A 23964-nucleotide genomic window follows, 5' to 3' on the forward strand; every position below is an offset into this window, starting at 1 on the left:
TTACCTTTGTAATTTACGAGCTAGTTGTATATATTAAATCTTTTTAAATTTTTCTAAAAATAAGTAAATTTGTGAAAAATAGATTTATATTATTTCATCTAAATATTTTTATTTTAAAAAAGTTTTAAATTTTTAAACAATATTTTTACCTACCATTTATTGTAAAAACATTGTATTCAAATACTATATATTATAAAAACTTTAAATACTATATGAATAGTATATAAAGTTTTAAAACAATATGCTAAGGAGAAAATAATTGTTTTTAAAGAATATTTAAAAACAATATAATTCTATTATTTAAAAATTATAATTTTTTGTATTATGTAATTAATTAGAACTATCCAAAATACTCCTATTTCTTACTGTTTCCAATTTTAACCTGATATGTTTATGAATGATATGTGAAAATAGCAAGTTGACATGACATCACATATAATAATATGTTTGTAGTCTCGTATTTTGAAAATAATAGAATTTAATTTAATGAATTTAGCATTTACCGTTTCATTATGACTAAAATTTTAAAATTTGGAAAGTATAGGAACTAAAAATGAGTAAAATTAAAGTGTGAGACTAAATCTATAACTTACACATAGTATAGGGACTGGTAGCAAAATTTAACCTTCTATTAACTAATCTTCCTCTAAACAATAAGCGCTAATAAAAGATCCCAAAATAAGGTCAAATCCGACTATTTGTCCCTTAAATCTACATAGCATTACACATATAATATCATATTTTGGAAATAAAAGAAATTAACTAAATGAATTTAATACCTATTGTTTAATCAAGAATAAAATTTTAAAAATAAAAAAGTATAGAAATTTTAAAAATATCAAATTAAAGTATGATAACTAAATTCACAATTTACATATAGGGACAAATAGAAAAAAAAACTTTTTATTAACTAATCATCCTCTAAACAAGAAGCAATCGTTGGTAAAAATAAATAAATAAATATATAAATATAAATATAAATATTTGATTTTATTAAAGTCATATTTTACTATTTGTCTCTATACTTTGGATAAGTTATAGATTTAATCCTTATACATTAAACTAAAGTTTAAGGATTAAATTTAAAAATTACATATAATAAAGGGACTAATAACAAAATATTTAACATTTTACTAACTAATCTTCCTCTAAACAAGGAACAATCACTAATTTCCCTAAATTTCATGCACTTCGAAACGTGAAATTGCATATAAAAGGGGATGAAACCCATTGTCAAAAAACCAAGCAGTAGATCCATAGAATAAAACAACTTAGGTTTTTATTATATAGTTAAATAATAAAAGATGGCGTCGTTGTTTTGGAGAGGTATTATTATATTACCTCTCCTTTTTGTATATGTCAATGGCGAGCATTTTTTGTACCCTAAACGTCATGTTGGCAAAGCCGAGTTAGCCGGTTACAAGGGACCGGACTCTCTTGCCGTCGACGGTGGCGGTTTCTATAGCGGTCCCTTGATTGCCGATGACGATGGATCTACTGCTAGCGGCAATGCTGGTGGAACTACCGAGGTGACGGTTGAAAACCTTGGAAAGGCCGACGGTGATAATACTAATGGCAACGCAAATAGTGTCGAATCGACTAAAGTTGCTGCCAAAAATGGAATTGGAAATGGAAATATTGTGGAGGCCAAAACTACGTTTAAAGGGAGTTGGGAATTGTTTGTTGAGAACGCCGGTGTTTCCGCCATGCATTTGATATTGCTTCCTAGTATCAACCAGGCTTTAATGTTCGATGCCACGGTGTGGAAAATCTCCAAGATGAAATTACCGGGACCACCGTGTCGACACGTTGAGGGAACCAATGAAGAAGATTGCTATGTTCATTCGATTCTCATGGATGTTGAAACAGGAAAAATTAGGCCACTTAGGGTACATTTTTTAATCTTTTTTTACTTGGTTATTATTGGGATCTAACTTGATCTTTTAAGATCGAATTTTTTTAAAATAAATTTAGTTTAAGGTGAGATGTAGCATCAATAGTAGCTGGACGGAGCCTCAAAGAGGAAAACAAAACTCAATTTTTTATTTACAAAACTCGAAAATAATTTGCTTAAAACAAACATTAAACTCATTACAATTTTTTACAATTCTATGCTTTTTTTTAACATTTTCATATTCTTTGTTACAGTTGAATTATGACACTTGGTGTTCATCGGGTGCTCTTGATATCAATGGTCGATTGGTAAGCACTGGCGGTTATAACAATGGCTCCGACACCGTCAGAATCCTTGACTTATGCGATACTTGTGGGTGGGAAGAATATCCTGGTGCACTTGGAAATGGAAGATGGTAAAAACCCTAAACTTATTACATTTTTCATTTTTTTTAATGATTAAAAGCTTGAATTTGAGTATTTTGGGTTTTTTTTTAAGGTACGCAACACAAGTAACCTTAGGCGATGGTAGATTCATGGTGTTCGGCGGTCGAGATTTCCCAACATACGAATTTGTTCCTCCACAAGGCCAGAAAAACACCCTTAAGGATGTGGTCGATTTTAATTTCTTGGTGGAAACACACGATCCCGTGGAAAATAATTTGTACCCTTTCGTTTACCTTTCGACTGATGGAAATGTCTTCATCTTCGCTAACAATCGTTCGGTTCTTTTGAACCCTAACACCCAAACGATCATCCACGAGTTCCCAGTGCTCCCCAATGGTGCTCGTAATTATCCTGCGTCAGGAAGTGCTTGCCTCCTTCCGATCATGCTCAAGCCTAATGAAGATCGTAGAGTGATCCCCGCCGAGGTTTTGATATGCGGTGGTGCATCACATGATGCGTACGCCAAGGCCGATTTGCAGCGTCCTAAAGTGTTTTTGCCAGGGAACACCGACTGTGCTCGCCTTGATATCACCAAAAGGAACGGCAAATGGAAGATCATAAACATGCCATCAGCTCGTCTGTTGGGAGACATGGCCGTTTTACCAACAGGAGATGTGCTTATTGTTAACGGTGCCAAGACTGGTTCAGCTGGTTGGGATGACGCTAGGGAGCCGAATTTGAACCCTGTTTTGTACAAATATCAAACCGATGGAACTGGTTCCAAATTCACTGTGCTTAACCCATCCAACATCCCCCGCATGTACCACTCCTCGTTCGCCCTCCTTCCCGACGCAAAAATCCTCATCGCCGGAAGCAACACAAACCCTGGTTACCTCGATGATGCATTGTTCCCCACTGAAGTCCGGGTTGAGAAATTCTCACCACATTACTTGGACCCAAACTTGGCCATGTTCCGACAAGATATCATTGTTGACAAGTCCAATAGCCAAGTGAAGTACGGCAAAAAATTCACAGTACAAATCCGTGGAAATGGCGAAATTGACCAACAAAAGCTTCAAGTGACGATTTACTCACCTCCGTTTGTGACCCATGGGATCTCCATGAATCAGAGATTGATTCAATTGGGAATTGTGGAATTTAACAAAAATGTTACCTCAAATACAAACAACATTATTCTTCAAGCTCCCATGAATGGCAACATTGCGCCACCTGGTTATTACATGCTCTTCGTAAACTACAATGGGGTGCCTTGCCGCCAATCGATGTGGGTTCAATTTTTGCCATAGATATTTCACTGGAAGCATTGAATCGCAAAGTCGTTATATGAAATTATTATATTCTCTTATAAAGAAAAATTAATGAATCACTTTGTTCACGTTTTGTTGCACACATTATTCTTTTAAAGATCATATACAATACAAAATGTGGACTATTGGATTTATTTATTTGCAATTTCTTTTCTCCACTGATTAGATTTTTATTATATATATTTAGATTTTTTATTCAAAATTAAATTTATTTAAAAGTTTAATATCTAAAATTGACTAATGGAAAAAGAAATATTACATGATTTGTTTATTTTCAAGATTAAATAGAAATTCATTTTGTAAAATTATATATATAAAAAAAACCAAATCTTGAATTTGATTTTTTTCATTAAAAGTTCTTACTGTTAGTGGTGTTCGCGATTCTCTAGTGGATTGCCTCGCATTAATACCTACAACTTCTCCCAATTCAACTAGGTCACCATGAGTGGGGCTTCGACAATATCATAATAGTGATATGTCTAAATTGCAAGTTGATATAACATTACTAGTAATAATATGTTTGTAATATGATATTTTGGAAATATTAGAATTGAACTTAATTAATTTATCATTTATTGTTTGATCATGATTAAAATTTTAAAATTCACAAAGCATAAGACTAAAATTAAGGTGTGGGACTAAATCCATAATTTAAATATAATATAGGGATTAATAGCAAAATTTAACCTTTCATTAACTAATCTTCTTGTAAACACGGAGTGCTAATAAAAAAAACCCAAAATATTTTTATTAAGGTCAAATTCTACTAAATACTATATCGATATGAAAAGTTCATAATCTTAGTTGCGTTCCCAATTCTCCAACAGATTGCCCCACAATAATACCTACAACTTCTCCCAATTCAATTACATCATTGTGAGTGGGGCTCTGACCATAACATAATAGTGATATGTGAAAATAGCAAGTTGATATAACATTATACATAATAATATGTTAGTAGCATCATATTTTGGAAATAATAGAATTGACCTTAATGAATTTAACATTTATTCTTTGATCATGATTAAAATTTTAAAATTCATAAAGCATATGACTAAAATTAGAGTGTGAGGACTAAATCCATAATTTAAACATAATATAGGGACTGATAGTAAAATTTAACATTTTATTAACTAACCTTCTTGTAAACAAGGAGAGCTAATAAAAAAAACCCAAAATAATTTTATTAAGGTCAAATTCTACTAAATACTCTACCAGTATGAAAAGTTCCTAATGTTAGTAGCGTTCCCGATTCTCCAATGGATTGGCCCACAGTAATACCTACAACTTCTCCCAATTCAACTAGATCACCTTGAGTGGGGCTCTGACCATAACATAATACTGATATGTGAATATAACAAGTTGATATAACATTACATATAATAATATGTTAGTAGTATCATATTTTGGAAATAATAGAATTGAACTTAATGAATTTAACATTTTTTTGTTTGATCATGATTAAAATTTTAAAATTCACAAAGTATATGACGTACTAAAATTAAAGTGTGAGGACTAAATCTATAATTTAAACATAGTATAGGGACTGATAATAAAATTGGACCTTTTATTAACTAATCTTCCTCTAAACAAGGAACTCTATTAGAAAAAACCCAAAATATTTTTGTTAAGGTCAAATTCTACTATTTGTTCATTAAATCCATTAACTAACTTTTTCATGAGTGAAATATCAAGTTAATATAGCAATACAAATATGATATAATATTTTGGAAATAAAAAAAATTAACTAAATGAATTTAATAGTTACAGTTTAGTCAAGATTAAAATTTTAAAAATGAAAAAGTACAGGGACTAAAAATGATCAAATTAAAGTACAAGAGCTAAATTCATTATTTACACATAATATAGGGACTAATAGCAAAATTTAACCTTTTTATTAACTAAACTTCCTCTAAACAAGGAACAATAAAGGGACTAACAACAAAATATTTAACATTTTACTAACTAATCTTCCTCTAAACAAAGAGCAATCACTAATTTTCCCTAAATTTCATGCACTTCGAATCGGGAAAATGCATATAAAAGGAGATGGAACCCATTGTGAAAAAACCAAGCAGTAGATCCATATAATAAAAAAAGTTAGGTTATAAGTTATATAGTTAAATAATAAAATGATGGCGTCGTTGTTTTGGAGAGGTCTTATTATATTACCTCTCCTTTTTGTATATGTCAACGGCGAGCATTTTTTGTACCCTAAACGTCATGTTGGCAAAGCCGAGTTAGCCGGTTACAAGGGGCCAGACTCACTGGCCGTTGATGGTGGTGGTTTTTATAGTGGTCCCTTGATTGCCGATGACGATGGATCTGCTGCTGGCGGTAATGCTGGTGGAACTACTGAGGTGAAGGTTGAAAACCTTGGAAAGGTCGACGGTGATAATACTAATGGCAATGCAAATAGTGTCGAATCAACTCAAGTTGCTGCCAAAAATGGAATTAGCAACGGAAATATTGTGGAGGCTAAAACTACGTTTAAAGGGAGTTGGGAAGTATTTGTTGAGAACGCCGGTGTTTCCGCCATGCATTTGATATTGCTTCCTAAGATCAACCAAGCTTTGATGTTCGATGCCACAGTGTGGAAAATCTCAAAAATGAAATTACCGGGACCGCCGTGCCGACGTATCGAGGGAACCAATGAAGAAGATTGCTATGTTCATTCGATTCTTATGGACGTTGAAACAGGAAAGATTAGGCCACTTAGGGTACGTTTTTCTAATTTTATTTTGTTTAGTTATTATTAGATGGACGAAGCCTCAAAGAGGAAAAAAAACACAATTTTTTATTTGCAAAACTCGAAAATAATTTGCTTTAAAAAGACATTAAACTAGTTACAATTTCTTACAATTTTATGTTTTTTTAACATTTTCATTTTCTTTGTTATAGTTGAACTATGACACTTGGTGTTCATCGGGTGCCCTTGATAGCAATGGTCGATTGGTAAGTACTGGCGGTTATAACAATGGCTCTGACACCGTGAGAATCCTTGACTTATGCGATACTTGTGGGTGGGAAGAATATCCTGGTGCACTTGGAAATGGAAGATGGTAAGAACCCTAAACTTGTTACATTTTTCATTTTTTTTAATGATTAAAAGCTTGAATTTGAGTATTTTGGTTTTTTTTTAAAGGTACGCAACCCAAGTAACCTTAGGCGATGGTAGATTCATGGTGTTCGGCGGTCGAGATTTCCCAACATATGAATTTGTTCCTCCACAAGGCCAGAAAAACACCCTTAAAGATGTAGTCGATTTTAATTTATTGGTGGAAACACACGATCCGGTGGAGAACAATTTGTACCCTTTCGTTTACCTTTCGACTGATGGAAATGTCTTCATCTTCGCTAACAATCGTTCGGTTCTTTTGAACCCTAACACCCAAACGATCATCCACGAGTTCCCAGTGCTCCCCAATGGTGCTCGTAATTATCCTGCGTCAGGAAGTGCTTGCCTCCTTCCGATCATGCTCAAGCCTAATGAAGATCGTAGAGTGATCCCCGCCGAGGTTTTGATATGCGGTGGCGCATCACATGATGCGTACGCCAAGGCCGATTTGCAACGTCCTAAAGTGTTTTTGCCAGGGAACACCGACTGTGCTCGCCTTGATATCACCAAAAGGAACGGCAAATGGAAGATCATAAACATGCCATCAGCTCGTCTGTTGGGAGACATGGCCGTTTTACCAACAGGAGATGTGCTTATTGTTAACGGTGCCAAGACTGGTTCAGCTGGTTGGGATGACGCTAGGGAGCCGAATTTGAACCCTGTTTTGTACAAATATCAAACCGATGGAACTGGTTCCAAATTCACTGTGCTTAACCCATCCAACATCCCCCGCATGTACCACTCCTCATTTGCACTCCTTCCTGACGCAAAAATCCTCATTGCTGGAAGCAACACGAACCCCGGTTACCTCGATGATGCATTGTTCCCCACTGAAGTCCGGGTCGAGAAATTCTCACCACATTACTTGGACCCGAACTTGGCCATGTTCCGACAAGAGATCATTGTCGAGAAGTCCAATAACCAAGTGAAGTACGGCCAGAAACTCACAGTACAGATCCGTGGAAATGGCGAAATCGACCAACAAAAACTTCAAGTGACGGTTTACTCACCACCATTTGTGACCCATGGGATCTCCATGAATCAGAGATTGATTCAATTGGGAATTGTGGAATTTAACAAAAATGTTGCTCCAAATACAAACAACATTGTTCTTCAAGCTCCCATGAATGGCAACATTGCGCCACCTGGTTATTACATGCTCTTCGTAAACTATAATGGGGTGCCTTGCCGCCAATCAATGTGGGTTCAATTTTTGCCATAGATATTTCACTGAAAGCATTGAATCGTCGAAGTCGTTATATGTAATTATTATATTTTTTATAAATAAAAATATTTGAATCACCTTGGTCACATTTTGTTGCATACATTATTGTTTTAAAGATCATATACAATATAAAATGTGGACTATTGGATTTATTTGTTTGTGATTTCTTTTCTCGTCGTGACCTTAGTTAGATTTTTATGATTTATATTTCGAATTTTATAATTTTTATGAATCGCTTAAATTTATTTAAAAGTTTAATATTTAAGTAGGACTCATGGAAAAGGAAATATTACAAGATTTGTTTGTTTTCAATATTAAATAGAAATGCATATCGAAGTTATATATAAAATTTAAAATATATAATTAAAATAGTAAAATATTACACTATCTATTGATTTTGAAGAATAAATAAAATTCATATCATAAAACCGTATAAAAGTTTAAAAACATCTAATTAAAATATAAAAAAATTAGTTTAAAAACGCAATATAAAATCTTATGAGAGTTCAAAATTTTAAATTAAAGATATTAAAATATTTAAAATGAGAGTGGCTTAGTAAATTATAGAGGTGATCATGGGTCGGGCTCAACTAAAAATTTAAGCCCATTCATTGGGTTCGGGCCGGGCCGGACCCAAAAAATGAGCTTAAAATTTTGCCAAAGCCCAATCCAAATAAAAATATTAAAACCCGGACCCGGCCCAACCCGGCCGTATTTATTTTTATATTATTTTATATAATTTTTAAATATATATAATACATAAAAAATACTAAAAAAATTAAAATAAATATTTTCCAACAAATTGAAAATAAATTTTAAAAAATATGTAGACTTAAATAACACTAAGATAGATGCAACTTAACAAGCAAATACCTCTAAAATAATAATAAAATTAATAAATGCCTTTAAAGTAATAACAAAATTAATAATAAAATAAGATTTATACAATATCCAAATAATAACAACAAAATAGGAGCAACTAATAGTAATATGGTAGCAAAATAAGGAGAAAACAACAAGAAAATAACATTAAAAAAAATAGCAGATTTTTTTTTCGTTTAGTGAATACGGGCCGGCCCGGGCCCCGAGGCCCAACCCATTTTTTAAACGGGCCTCATTTTTTTGTCCAAGCCCATTTTTCGGGCCTATATTTTTGCCCAAACCCTCCCACATTTCGGGCGGGCCATGAGCAGGTCTAGTAAATTATATTGCATTTTTATTTTTATTTGTTTTTATTTAATTAAATCGTGCTATCTCCTTTACAATGTATTAAATCGTGTTATCATACCCACAGTAAATATCGAGGCTAAAGTGTATATTTTTATCACAGTAAAATTTAAAAGTTTACATATTTATAATTTTTAAATGATTAGTTTTTTTTTCATTTTTGAAAGGGATAAAGTGTAATTTTACCATTACTAATTTAAAATTTTATAAATTATAAAGAGCCTAAATGAAAATTTTCCCATTTTAGGTGGGTCGGGGCCCCTGCCAGCCCTCTTGACTTTGCCACTGCTTGGTGGTTAAGCTTTATTGTGGTAACAATATTATGGGGAGGTCCTGAGGAAAAATAGCTCGATGCCAATTGTATAAAGTTATAAATTTAGTCCATATTCTCTAATTGGATTACTTTTTTTAGTCTCTATACTTTTTAAGTTCTGAAATTTATTGACACAAATGACAATCATTAAATCCATCAACTTTTTTAGAGTAATGCATAAAAATAGCAAGTTGACATGATATTACATATATGATATTATATTTTAAAAATAACATAATTTAACTAAATGAATTTAACAATTACCATTTAGTCAAGACTAAAATTTTAAAAATTGAAAAGTATAGGGACAAAAAGTATCAAATTAAAGTTTAAGGACTAAATTCACAATTTAAATATAATACAGGAATTAATAGCCAAATTTAACATTTTATTAACTAATCTTCCTATAAACAAGGTGAGATCACTAATTTCTCCTGAAATTCATGAACTTTGAAACATAAAAATGTATATAAAAGGCAACGAAATCCATTCTGAAAAAACGAAGAAGATGATTCACAGAATAAAAAACAAGTTAGGTTTTGCATTATTTATCTAAATAATAAAAGATGGGATTGTTTTGGAGAGTTCTTATTATATTACCTCTCTTTTTTGCATATGTCAACTGTGAATACTTTACGTACCCTTCCCGTCATACTGGCAAAGCCGAGTTAGCCGGTTTCAAGGGGCCGGACTCTCTTGCTACCGATGGTGGCGGTTTCTTTAGCGGTCCCTTGGTTGTCAATGATGATGTAACTGCTACTCCCGGCAACCAAGGTGGAACTACTGAGGTGACAGTTGGAAAGCCCGGAGACGATATCCTCGATGCGTCTCTAGCTGATGGCAATGATGGAGTTGGCAAGGCAAATATGATTGAGGCTGCAACTACGTTTAAAGGGAGTTGGGAATTGTTCCTTGAGAATGGCGGTGTTTCCGCCATGCATTTGATATTACTTCCTAAGATCAATCAAGCTTTGATGTTTGACGCCACAGTGTGGAAGATCTCGAAGATAAAATTACCAGGACCGCCATGCCGACACGTCGAGGGAACCAATGAAGAAGATTGCTTTGCTCATTCGGTTCTCATGGACATTGATACAGGAAAGCTTAGGACACTTAGGGTACGTTTTTTTAATTTTATTTTGCTTAGTTATTACTGGTATCTAACCCCATTATTTAAGATTAATGTTTTTTAAAGATATTTGAGTTCGAGACGAGATGTAACATCAATAGTAGTTGGATGGAGCCGAAGAGGGAAAAAAAACTCTTTCAATTTTTTATTTGCATTATGATTTCTTACAATTTTATGTTTTTTTTTAACATTTTCATTTTCTTTGTTACAGTTGAAATATGACACTTGGTGTTCATCAGGTGGTCTTGATATCAATGGTCGATTGGTAAGCACTGGTGGTTATAACAATGGCTCCGACACCGTGAGAATCCTCGACTTATGTGATACTTGTGATTGGAAAGAATATCCCGGTGCACTTGCAAATGGAAGATGGTAAGAACCCTAAATTTTATTACATTTTTTTCTTCATTTTTTTAATGATTAAAAGCTTGAATGGTTGGGGGGTTTGAAGGTATGCCACACAAGTAACCTTAGGTGATGGTAAATTCATGGTGTTCGGAGGTCGAGATTTCCCGACATACGAATTTGTTCCGCCAGAAGGCAAGAAAAACACCCATCAAGATGTGGTCGATTTCAAGTTCTTGGTGGAAACACACGACCCCGTAGAGAATAATTTGTACCCTTTCGTTTACCTTTCGACTGACGGCAACGTCTTCATCTTCGCTAACAACCGTTCAGTTCTTTTGAACCCTAACACCCACAATATCATCCACGAGTTCCCGGTGCTCCCTAATGGTGCTCGAAATTATCCTGCGTCAGGAAGTGCTTGCCTCCTTCCGATCATACTCAAGCCTAATGAGGACCGCAGAGTGATCCCCGCTGAAATTTTGATATGCGGTGGAGCACCGCACGATGCGTATGAAAAAGCTGATTTGCAGCGTCCTAAGGTGTTTTTGCCCGGGAGCAGTGATTGTGCTCGCCTTGATTTCACCAAAAGGAACAGCAAATGGAAAATCTTAAACATGCCGTCAGCTCGTCTGTTGGGAGACATGGCGGTTCTTCCAACAGGAGATGTGCTTATTGTTAACGGTGCAAAGACCGGTTCAGCCGGTTGGGATGACGCCAGGGAGCCGAATTTGAACCCTGTTTTGTACAAATTCAAAACCGATGGAACTGGCTCCAAGTTCACCGTGCTTAACCCATCCAACATCCCTCGCATGTACCACTCATCGTTCGCTGTCCTCCCTGACGCAAAAGTCCTCATCGCTGGAAGCAACACGAACCCAGGTTACCTCGATGACGCATTGTTTCCCACTGAAGTTCGGGTCGAGAAATTCTCGCCACATTATTTAGACCCTAACTTGGCCATGTTCCGACAAGAGATTATCGCCGAAAAGTCCAATAACCAATTGAAGTATGGCCAAAAATTCACAGTGCAGATCCGAGGAAACGGTGTAATCGACCAACAAAAACTTCAAGTGACGATGTACTCGCCGCCGTTTGTGACCCACGGAATCTGCATGAATCAGAGATTGATTCAATTGGGAATTTTGGAATTTAATAAAGATGTAGCCCCAAATATAAATGACATTGTTCTTCAAGCTCCCATGAATGGCAACATTGCGCAACCTGGTTATTACATGCTCTTCGTGAACTACAATGGGGTGCCTTGCCTTCGATCGATGTGGGTACAAATTTTGCCATAAATATTTCATTGGAAGCATTGAATTGTTGAAGAAACTATATGTAATTATTTTATTTATATATATATAAAAATATATGAAGTACTCTATTTACATTTTTATTGTACCCACTATTGTTTTGAAGATCATATGAAGAATTTAATTTGTAATAACATAATTTTTAGTGGTGTTGAAAATAGAGGTTTGAGACCACTAAATCCAACGAGTGAGTTTGAAAATTTTATTAATTAATTATTTATGAGTCAAATATGAATTTAGAAAGATTCTTGGAATTAGAACTTTGTGTTTTAGAAGAATTTATTAGATTAATTGGTTTTGGAAACGAGGCATCGAGATCTCGATTTTACAAATCGAGTTGTAAATATTTTTATAAATATTTACGGAGTGTCAATAAGTTAGTATTAAAGTTTCATTAGAAAATTTTAATGTTTTGATAGTTAATAAAATAAAAAAGACTAAATTGAAAAAAATGTAAAACTTGCTAATTAAAGATATAGTGATTAAATAGCTTAAGTGGAGAATGAGGGAGGACCGAAAAGGTCATTCGGCACTAATTAAAAGGTTTGAACAGTATAAGCAGAGAAAAATCTTGAAATTGGATGGTTTAGGGACAAAATGGTCATTTTGGAAATTAAGGTAAAAATAAAAATAGTGACCAAGTTAAAAATCTAGACATTTTTTCATCAATATTTAGCCAAAAACAGCTATAGAAGAGTTCCTCTAAGCTGGTTTTTCATATTTTTGCTACAAGTGAGTTCAATTCTTGCATTTTTTTGTAATTTTTGTGTTTTTAAGACTTTTACAATCGGGTACAACTATCTATTTCATTAGTTTTTTATTTCATGGGTGATTTTGAAAGTTACCATTGATGAATGTTGGATATTTATGATGAGTTAACATGGATTTGAAACTTTAATTTCATTATATGATGATTTTAATAAGTGAATTTGATAGATATTGATTTTAGGAATAAATTGTGAAGAATTTAAGAATTAGGGTTTGTTATTAAATTTTTTATGTATCAAAGGCTGTAAAATAGCCTAAAATACTTAGGTAAATTTCCAATTGAGAAAAATTAGCTTATTTGATAGGCTAATTGATGAGGGATTAAATTGTAAAAACTATAAAATTTAGGGTAATTATGTAATTTCAAAAATTAAAGGATATAAGCTGTAAAGTGGATTGAAATTGAAATGTATGCTAATGAATAAATGATTTTATATTTTATATCAAGAGTCCAAAGATAAATGAGAAAAAGGAAAATTCGCCAAATAGTTCTCAAACTACTACAAACTCCACAATTTAGCGCAAGTAAGTTCGTTTGGTTAAATTTTAATGTTAAATGTTAAATTGATGAATGCTATTATGTAATTATTTATAAAATTTAATGAAAATAAAATTTATTGTTAAATTATAAAAATTGAATTGATAGTGCAAGGCGAACGGAACGCGGGATTGAATACAGTCATTCAGTGAAAAAGAGGAATTGACAGTTAATTACCCAAGTAAACTGGAGTTCAGTATTTGTTCCAAACTTCCATGTTTGATTTCCATTTAGCTCTCATGAACTTCAGTTAACTCATATAAATTTCAGTTTAACCCTAAGGGTTTTCCGTTTAGCTCTTTTGGAGCTTCGGTTTAACCCTATTGGGTTTCAGTTCAGCTCTTTTGAGCTTCAGTTTAACCCTTCTGGGTTTTCGTTCAGGTCTTATGAGCTTCCGATCTACCATTATGGATTTCAGTTTAGCATTTATGTACTTCTGTGCAGCCTTCAGGCTTTCGTTTACGATGTACTCAAATCCGTAAGACGTTCTCTAATTTGGCAAAGATTGGTAAGTGCTATATGGAATTAATATGGAAGAATCTAAAATATTATTGATATTGAACTCAAATAAATGAATTCATCAATCGAAATTATGATTAGCAAGAAATTTTTGTGAAATGATTTACCTAAATGAATTATTGTAGTATATTCGGTAATATATATTTAAAGCCAACGAACTTACTAACTAAGCTTTATTAAGCTTACTAGTGTTGTTTAATGTTCTTTGTATATTTTTAAGAAGTCGGGAGATTGGATTAGCACATTAACCTACACTATCCAACTAGTCAAGCAAATTTTGCAATGTATATTTTGGTTTATATAGCATGTATAGGGTAATAATGGTTTGTGAAAATATTAAGATTTATACTTTATTTGCATATCAAACCAACTTACAATAGTATGGATAATTTATGTATTAAGCATGTTTGAAATGTTTGATGATAAACAATCAATAGGTTTATTGAGGTATGGTTTGAAATATTGAATTTAGTAGCTTATACACCTAGATGTAAGTAGTTAATTTGATAAGTTAAGATATTTGATTTAATGTGACAATATGTTAGCTATAAAAACTTGATATTGGCTTGATTTAAAGGTCTTGTTATGGTTATTGAATGTGAAATTGGTTGTGCATAGTTAAAACCAAGATGGGGTGAGAAAAATGGTCTTAAAATGACCTCTTTTCGTCCATACGGGGGTGTGTGTCTCAGTCATGTGTGACACTCGACCTGGCACATAGGCATATGGTCTAGCCGTGTGTCCCCTACACCTTGAAATTTTAAAACAGAATGCCCAGATTTTTACACACGGCCTAGCACACGGGCATGTGACTTGGCCATGTGACCCCTGCACCTTGGACACGGCCTAACACACGGGCGTGTGGTTGGCCGTGTGACACAAGTCAGAGAGTTACACGGGTAAGGACACAGGCTAGGACATGGCTGTGTGCCCCACATCGAATGCCCACATGGCCTAAGACACTGCGTGTCTCCTGGCCGTGTGAGCCACACGGGCTTGTCCCCTGTTTCTTAGAAAAATTTTAAGATTTTGGGAAAAATTCTTTGAGTTTTTGATTTGGTCCCGATTTATTTCTAACGCATATTTTGGGCCTTGAGGGCCTATAAAAAGGATGATATGAGTGTTATACAAATGATTCTTGATATGTATATTAATGGTTGTGAAATGTTTGTATTTAATTCATAAAGTCCGGTAATGTTTCGTAACCTTATTCCGGCGATGGATAAGGGTTAGGCGTGTTACAGAATTTATTTAATTGTGAATTTTTTTTCTTGTCCTCACTTTGACTACATTTTTATGATTTATATTTCCAACTTAAATTTATTTAAAATTTTAATATTTAAAACTTGACTCATGGAAAAGGAAATATTACATGATTTATTTATTTCAAGATTAAATAAAAAAGCATTTTTTTAAATTATATAAAAATTAAAAATTTATAATTAAAATATTAAATATTTAAATGATTTTTTTTTCATTTTAGGTGGGTCGGGGCCCTTACCTGCCCCCTTAACTTCGCCACTGCTTAGTGTTTAAACTTTATTGCGATAACAATATTGTAAGAGGTTTTGCGAAAAAATAGCTCGATGCCAATTGTATAAAATTGTAAATTTAATCCATATTCTCCAATTGGTAAAGGTGTTCAGTCGGTTAACCGACCCAAAAAAACATTATCCGAATTAACCAACCCTTCAAAATTTTTAACCGTTAAACGAACCGAAATTTTTTCAGTTAATTCGTCGGTTAACCGAATTAACTGAAAATTATATATTTTTTAATTTTTTGTTAAAATAAGTATAAAATTAACCGAATTAATTGAATTACCTTAATTACCCGAAGTACCCAAATTAACCGAATTATTTGTATAAAATTATATATTTTTTATTTTTAGTTTTAGTTTTAGATTTTTATTTTTATTTATTAAATTATTTGTAATTTTTATGATTGAGTTGGGTAATTGGGTTGGGTTGGGTTGGGTACTTGGGTTAATATATATTAGATTGGGTATTTGGGTTTATGTTGGATTGGGTTTGAGTGAATAGTAGACTATTTATATATTATAATTTTATTTATTAATTTTTTCAGTTAAACCGAAAAAATTCGGTTAACCGACCGATTTCGAACCGAATTAACCGTTAACCCAAAACTCAAAAAATTATTAACCGACCCCCGATCGAATTATTTCAGTTAACCAACTGATTAACTGAATTCGGTCGGTTAACCGAATTTTTTCGGTTTTACCCGAATTTTGCACACCCCTACCAATTGCATCACTTTTTTTAGTTTCTATGCTTTTCAAATTCTGAAATTTAAATTTTGACACAAAAAACAATCATTAAATCCATCAACTTTTTTAGAGTAATGGATAAAAATAACAAGTTGACATGGCATTACACATATGATATTATATTTTAAAATTAGCATAATTTAACTAAATGAATTTAACAGTTACCATTTAGTCAAGACTAAAATTTTTAAAATTGAAAAGTATAGGGGCAAAAAATATCAAATTAAAGTTTAAAGACTAAATTCACAATTTAAATATAATACAGGAATTAGTAGCCAAGTTTAACATTTTATTAACTAATCTTCCTTTAAACATGGTGAGATCACAAATTTCTCCTAAAATTCATGCACTTTGAAACGTAAAAATGCATATAAAAGGCAACGAAACGCATTTTGGAAAAACAAAGCAGATGATTCACAGAATAAAAAAAAGTTAAATTTTACATTATATATCTAAATAATAAAAGATGGGATTGTTTTGGAGAGTTCTTGTTGCATTACCTTTCTTTTTTGCATATGTGAATGGTGAACATTTTACGTACCCTTCTCGTCATCCTGGCAAAGCCGAGTTAGCCGGTTTCAAGGGGCCGGACTCTCTTGCTACCGATGGTGGCGGTTTCTTTAGCGGTCCCTTGATTGTTGATGATGATGTAGCTGCTACTACAGGCAACCAAGGTGGAACTACCGAGGTGACGGTTGGAAAGCCCGGAGATGATACCCTCGAAACCTCTCTAGCCAATGATGGAATTGGCAATGCAAATATGATTGAGGCTGCAACTACGTTTAAAGGGAGTTGGGAATTGTTCCTTGAGAATGGCGGTGTTTCCGCCATGCATTTGATATTGCTTCCTAAGATCAATCAGGCTTTGATGTTTGACGCCACAGTGTGGAAGATCTCGAAGATAAAATTACCGGGACCGCCATGCCGACACGTTGAGGGAACCAATGAAGAAGATTGCTTTGCTCATTCGGTTCTCATGGACATTGATACAGGAAAGCTTAGGCCACTTAGGGTACTTTTTTTAATCTTATTTTGCTTAGTTATTACTGGGATCTAACCCCATTATTTAAGATCAATATTTTTTAAAAAAATATTATAGTTTGAGACGAGATGTAACATCAATAGTAGTTGGATGAAGCCTCAACGAGGGAAAAAAAAACTCTCGCAATTTTTGATTTGCTTCATGATTTCTTATAATTTTATGTTTTTTTTAACATTTTCATTTTCTTTGTTATAGTTGAAATATGACACTTGGTGTTCATCGGGTGGTCTTGATATCAATGGTCGATTGGTAAGCACTGGCGGGTATAACAATGGCTCCGACACCGTGAGAATCCTCGACTTATGCGATACTTGTGATTGGAAAGAATATCCTGGTGCACTTGCAAATGGAAGATGGTAAGAATCCTAAATTTTATTACATTTTTTTTTCACTTTTTTAAGGATTAAAAGCTTGAATTTGACTCTCTCTTTTTTTTCTTTTTTTTTGGTTGGGGGTTTGAAGGTATGCCACACAAGTAACCTTAGGTGACGGTAAATTTATGGTGTTCGGAGGTCGAGATTTTCCGACATATGAATTTGTTCCACCAGAAGGCAAGAAAAACACCCACCAAGATGTGGTCGATTTCAAGTTCTTGGTGGAAACACACGATCCCGTAGAGAATAATTTGTACCCTTTCGTTTACCTTTCGACTGATGGCAACGTCTTCATCTTCGCTAATAATCGTTCGGTTCTTTTGAACCCTAAAACCCACAATATCATCCACGAGTTTCCGGTGCTCCCTAATGGTGCTCGTAATTATCCAGCATCAGGAAGTGCTTGCCTCCTTCCGATTATACTCAAGCCTAATGAGGATCGCAAAGTGATCCCCGCTGAGATTTTGGTATGCGGTGGAGCACCGCACGATGCGTATGAAAAAGCTGATTTGCAGCGTCCTAAAGTGTTCTTGCCCGGGAGCTGTGATTGTGCTCGCCTTGATTTCACTAAAAGGGACAGCAAATGGAATATCTTTAACATGCCTTCGGCTCGTCTGTTGGGAGACATGGCAGTTCTTCCAACAGGAGATGTGCTTATTGTTAACGGTGCAAAGACTGGTTCAGCCGGTTGGGATGATGCTAGGGAGCCGAATTTGAACCCTGTTTTGTACAAATTCCAAACCGATGGAACTGGTTCCAAGTTCACTGTGCTTAACCCATCCAACATCCCTCGCATGTACCACTCCTCATTCGCTATCCTCCCTGATGCTAAAGTCCTCATCGCCGGAAGCAACACGAACCCAGGTTACCTAGATGATGCATTATTTCCCACTGAAGTTCGGGTCGAGAAATTCTCGCCACATTACTTGGACCCTAACTTGGCCATGTTCCGACAAGAGATCATCACCGAAAAGTCTGATAACCAATTGAAGTATGGCCAGAAATTCACAGTACAGATTCGGGGAAACGGCGTAATCGACCAACAAAAACTTCAAGTGACGATTTACTCGCCGCCGTTTGTGACCCACGGGATTTGCATGAATCAGAGATTAATTCAATTGGGAATTTTGGAATTTAATAAAGATGTAGCCCCAAATACAAACAACATTGTTCTTCAAGCTCCCATGAATGGCAACATTGCACAACCTGGTTATTACATGCTCTTTGTGAACTACAATGGGGTGCCTTGCCTTCGATCGATGTGGGTACAAATTTTGCCATAAATATTTCATTGGAAGCATTGAATCGTCGAAGACACTATATATAATTATTTTATTTTTTATATATATATAAATATATGAAGTACTCTGTTTACATTTTTTTTGCACCCACTATTGTTTTGAAGATCATTTGAAGAATTGAATTTATTTATTTGCGAATTTTTTTGTTGTCCTCTCTTTGACTACAATTTTATGATTTATATTTCCAATTTAAATTTATTTAAAATTTTAATATTTAAATCTTGACTCATGAAAAAGGATATATTACATGATTTTATTTATTTTCAAGATTAAATAGAAATTTATTTTTAAAAATTATATAAAAATAAAAAAATTATAATTAAAATATTAACTATTTAAATCTTGACTCGTGGAACAGGAAATATTACATGATTTGTTTATTTTCAAGATTAAATAGAAATGCATTTTCTTGAATTATATAAAAAATTATAATTTATAATTTATAATTAAATATTAAATATTTCATAATTTGTTTTTTTTAAACCAACTGATACTGTTATTAATGGAAGAAGTAATAATTCGGTTACAGGCATTCAAAAAGAAAACAACAGCTGTTTATTAACTACTGGGCACCAAAACGGTGCTTTGAAAATCCCAATAAAATAACTTAAAGCAAAATAACCTAATAAAACAGAAGAAGAAACTGAATCAACTAGAAAACTAAAAGAAACTCAGGCCTGGAAACCCTTCTTCTCTGTCCTTTGAAAATAAAGCCTATCATGTATCAGTCATTTAAAAGACTGATGCTGCTCTAAAATCATGCATTTCAATCCTCATTCTCTGTCAAAATCACGAGTTCTTCTGACAGACCCAATGTCACATAATCTGGACTCTATTTTGCCATTTAACCATCGTCATCACCGCTTCCTTTATCGCGATTCACCAGTCTTTCCACCGCATGTGGAACCTTCTCCATCCAGTATTGGGAATTTTCATATCGTCGTCCTTCTATCACCATCCCGTGAGCCGTTTTGTTGGCTTCCCTTGGTACGTACTTAAAGCTTAGTCTTCTAAATTTAGGGGTTCTCCCCTTTATTTCTTTAATCATATTGCTAATGTTCGATTTATTTTCTTCTAAGGAGTTTACTTTACATATTATGGTCAACGCATCTCCTTCAACACAAATGTCTTGGAAACCCATTTCCTCCGCCATAGTGATTGCTTGCAAACACGCCCTTGCCTCTGCCATAACTAGATCTGGAATATTCTCCCATTGAAAGGTACAAGCAGCCATTACTAACCCTTCTTTATTTCGAGCTAAAATTCCTTATACTGATCTTCTCGTGTGTTGGTTTAATGAGGCGTCAAAGTTGATTTTTATAATGTTATCATCCGGTGGTTTCCAAACAGAATCATTGACTCCATTCGCATTTTTTAAAAACTCCCTCATAAATGCTATTTCTGCATAATAAGCATTGATAAACGCCACTATTTCATTTACTTGTTCTCTTGTTCCTTCATGATAAATCTTATTGCGATTGTACCAAATAGCCCAGTATACGATAGATCTTATTTTACATGCTTCTGTATTCTGACTGTCGAACTCTGTTTCTAACCATTTTTTCCAATTGGGTTCTCTATTGCATGTTGTATTTGTCGCTCCCATCCCTCGCAATACTTGCTGCATGAAAGTGCAATCCCTAAATAGGTGGCTCACTGTTTCCTCATTTGCTTGACACAAAGGGCAAAGTGTATTTACAACCAGTTTACGGATTCTTAGGTTGTGTAAAGTGGGTATGAACTCATTTGCTATTCTCCACATAAGTATACAGATTACTTGGTACCATAAGACCCCATAACTTTGTAAAGAAAGTAGATGAAATTTCATTATGTAATATAGGATCCCCATTATAATAACCCATTTGTAGCCACTTTTAACTGTGTATACCCCTGTATTGTCACCTCTCCATATTAACTCATCCTGCGGTCTGCTACACACCAATGGAATTGAAAGAATATTTTTCAGTTGCTCCTCTCCGAATAGTGATCGGATAGTGTCTTGCTTCCAGGTAGTAGTATTCCTATTGATTAAATCAGAAACAACAGTATATCTGATATCTATGTTCTGACATTGTATTCTTCCATTCCAGGCCCCGGTAACCAAATATCATTCCATATGTTAATTGCATCAACGTTCCCAACTCGCCAACCAATTCCCTATTCGAGAAGTTGTCTAGCACCCCAAATACTACACCAGGTATACGAAGGGTAAGAGCATAAACCAACACTCATAAACTCCCCTTTTGGAAAATATTTTTCTTTCATGACACGCACAAACAAAGAATGAGGCTGCGTAATAATTTTCCACCCCTGCTTCGCTAACAGGGCCAAAATAAACTTTTTAAATCTTTAAAACCTAACCCTCCCTTCGCTTTGGGGATACACATATTACTCCACTTGCACCAGTGTATGCCTTTATTTGTTTTGGAATTACGCCACCAAAATTTAAACATTAAGTTCTCTAGATCTCGACAAATTGAAATCGGTAACTTAAAACATTTCATTGCATAGATCGGTATCGCTTGTAAAATGGACTTTAAGAAAACCTCTTTTCCCCCAGTCGATAAGAAACTCAAACAAACTCCAATTATTCAATAGTTTAACAAAACGCTCTTTAATATCCATGAAAGCATGCTTTTTCTGTCATCCTACCATAGTCGGCAACCCCAGATATTTTTCAGGATTATTAGAAATTCTTACTCCCAAAATTCCTCCCACCTGCTCCTGTGTTTCTGGATCTACATTACCACTGAAATATATTAAATACTTGTCAAAATTAACCAATTGACCTAAAATCTTTTTATATTCTTTGATCATATTCTTCATATTATTTGCTCTTTCTATTGATGCCAGTCCAAAAAGCACACTATCATCCGCAAAAAAATAGGTACGATACTGAGACATTACCTCTTCCCACCCTTGTCCCAACAACAAGCCTCCCCTCATAGCTAGTGCGATTAATCGTGAGAATCCTTCAGCACAAAAAATAACAAATACTGGCTTAGTGGATCCCCTTGTCGTAATCCTCTTTGAGGCCAAAATTCTTCCCCATGTCTTTCATTAAGCACTACTGTATACGCCACACTAATGACACATCTCATAATAAGTAAGATCCAGGCTTCACAAAACCCTAACATGCGCATTAATTTTTCTAAAAAACTCCATTCTATCCTGTCATATGCTTTGCTCATATCAAGCTTTAAAGCAAAGCCTTTCATTGATGACCCTTTTCTTTTCTTGAAAGAGTGTAGAATTTTGTCAGCCACAAAATATTGTCTATGATTTGCCTTCCTGGGATAAATGCCCCTTGATTATCTTCGATGCAGTAGTTAGGGACCTGGCGAAACCTGTTGACTAGCACTTTTGAAATAATTTTATAGAACACATTGCAAAGACTTATGGGTCTAAACTAGCTCATTAACTTCGGTGAATTTACCTTAATAATAAAGGCGATACTTGTTTTGTTAATTTCCTCCATATTTCTCCGGTCGTTTAGTACATCCAAATAGTACCTGGTAATTTTAATTTCATTCCTAACAATATGCCAGTACTTTTGATAAAAAATTGCAGGAAATCCGTCCTTACCTGATGCCTTAAGGGGGCTATAGATTTTATCGCCACAATGACCTCTTCTACTTTAAATTCTACCATTAAATCTCTATTGAGTTCCTCCGTTATACATAGTGAGCATAACGCAAGCAGTCTATTGCAATCACTAATCTCTTTAGATGAAAACAGAGACATCTCATCAATATCAGTAACTAAAATCCCAGATTCATCTTCCAACTCCTTGACCATATTTTTCTTCTTGCGATATAATGCACTTCTATGAAAGAATGTCGTATTTTTTTACCTAATCGAAGCCAATTATGTCATATTTTTTACCTAACCGAAGCCAATTAGTTCTCGCCCTCTGTTCCAAAAAAATCTCCTCCTTGTGAGCTTCAAAATTCAGCTCAAATTTGATCTCTGTAATTTCCTCCAAGGTTGCTTCACTGATCTCGCTACTCCCAATTCAAACAATCTAGCATTTAGCTCTACTATTTGCTGTTCCTTTAGTTTTTTCTCCTTTTTCACCCAATAATTCAAACTCATTCCCAATTTCTTCAATTTCACTAATACATCCTGATTACTTGAATTCCATTCATATTTAATTTGCTCCTCAAAACATGGACTCAGTATCTAAACAGCATTAAATCGAAATTGCCATTGTCGCCCCCCAACTTACATCCCCCCATCCCCATTTGTATTCACAACTATCGGACAATGATCTGAGAAACTATGTTGTAAATAGCTTACTACATGACCTGGAAACAAATCCCACCACTCTGGATTTGCAATTCATCTATCCAACCTCTCCCTAATATTGTTGCTAACAAGCCTACCACTTTCCCAAGTATACCATTGTCCAGAAAATCCCAAATCAGTCATCTCACAATCTTCTAATACTTCCCTAAATGTAGCCATCTATCTTTCCTCCCTAATTCTTCCCTATTGTTTTTCAAAAAAAAATTTATTAAATCTCCGACGATCAGCCAGGGCTTGTTGTTCCCATGACTCCCTTCTATCATACTCCATTGGTGCCCCATAAAATCCCATGAATCTCCATGTTTCCACTCATTTTCTTCTTTGACCTCCACATCAATATGAGATTTCGAAAAGCTTTTTAAAGTTAAATTCAATCCCTCCCTCCATACTAATGATAATCCCCCCTCGTTCCTATCGCTTCAACATTAATACCGTTCATAAATCCACATTGTCTTCTTATTGTCTTCATTTGCTTGTGACCTTTGTTTTCATATGAAACGAAATTTGGGATTGAATATGTCTCAATTTGTTTTTGAGACGTCTAAC

At 34.3% G+C, this 23964-nt stretch overlaps 4 protein-coding genes and 1 long non-coding RNA gene across 5 annotated transcripts; all 5 read left to right on the forward strand.

Moving 5' to 3' along the window:
• The first annotated feature begins 1246 nt into the window (after positions 1-1246).
• On the forward strand, positions 1247-3742 carry LOC107932820 (aldehyde oxidase GLOX1). Its single transcript, XM_016864921.2, has 3 exons — positions 1247-1889; positions 2149-2309; positions 2393-3742. Exons 1-3 carry the CDS (start codon positions 1305-1307, stop codon positions 3585-3587), a joined length of 1941 nt encoding a protein of 646 aa, XP_016720410.1. The 5' UTR covers positions 1247-1304; the 3' UTR covers positions 3588-3742.
• A 1933-nt stretch (positions 3743-5675) lies between these two features.
• Positions 5676-8037, forward strand: LOC107932819 (aldehyde oxidase GLOX1). The gene is made up of 3 exons (XM_016864920.2): positions 5676-6328; positions 6510-6670; positions 6754-8037. Exons 1-3 carry the CDS (start codon positions 5741-5743, stop codon positions 7946-7948), a joined length of 1944 nt encoding a protein of 647 aa, XP_016720409.1. The 5' UTR covers positions 5676-5740; the 3' UTR covers positions 7949-8037.
• Positions 8038-9990: 1953 nt separating this feature from the next.
• LOC107932824 (aldehyde oxidase GLOX1) lies at positions 9991-12356 on the forward strand. Its single transcript, XM_016864927.2, has 3 exons — positions 9991-10609; positions 10832-10992; positions 11072-12356. The coding sequence occupies exons 1-3, from the start codon at positions 10058-10060 to the stop codon at positions 12264-12266; spliced, it is 1908 nt and encodes a 635-aa protein (XP_016720416.1). The 5' UTR covers positions 9991-10057; the 3' UTR covers positions 12267-12356.
• A 4431-nt stretch (positions 12357-16787) lies between these two features.
• On the forward strand, positions 16788-19248 carry LOC107932825 (aldehyde oxidase GLOX1). The gene is made up of 3 exons (XM_016864928.2): positions 16788-17405; positions 17631-17791; positions 17898-19248. Exons 1-3 carry the CDS (start codon positions 16860-16862, stop codon positions 19090-19092), a joined length of 1902 nt encoding a protein of 633 aa, XP_016720417.1. The 5' UTR covers positions 16788-16859; the 3' UTR covers positions 19093-19248.
• Positions 19249-19873: 625 nt separating this feature from the next.
• LOC107932806 (uncharacterized) lies at positions 19874-21494 on the forward strand. Its single transcript, XR_001693491.2, has 3 exons — positions 19874-20097; positions 20190-21119; positions 21201-21494. It is a non-coding gene; the product is annotated as an uncharacterized lncRNA (long non-coding RNA).
• Positions 21495-23964: the final 2470 nt, after the last annotated feature.

The sequence above is a fragment of the Gossypium hirsutum genome, chromosome A08 (assembly GCF_007990345.1).
Source record: "Gossypium hirsutum isolate 1008001.06 chromosome A08, Gossypium_hirsutum_v2.1, whole genome shotgun sequence".
In the NCBI taxonomy this organism is placed as follows: Eukaryota; Viridiplantae; Streptophyta; class Magnoliopsida; order Malvales; family Malvaceae; genus Gossypium; species Gossypium hirsutum.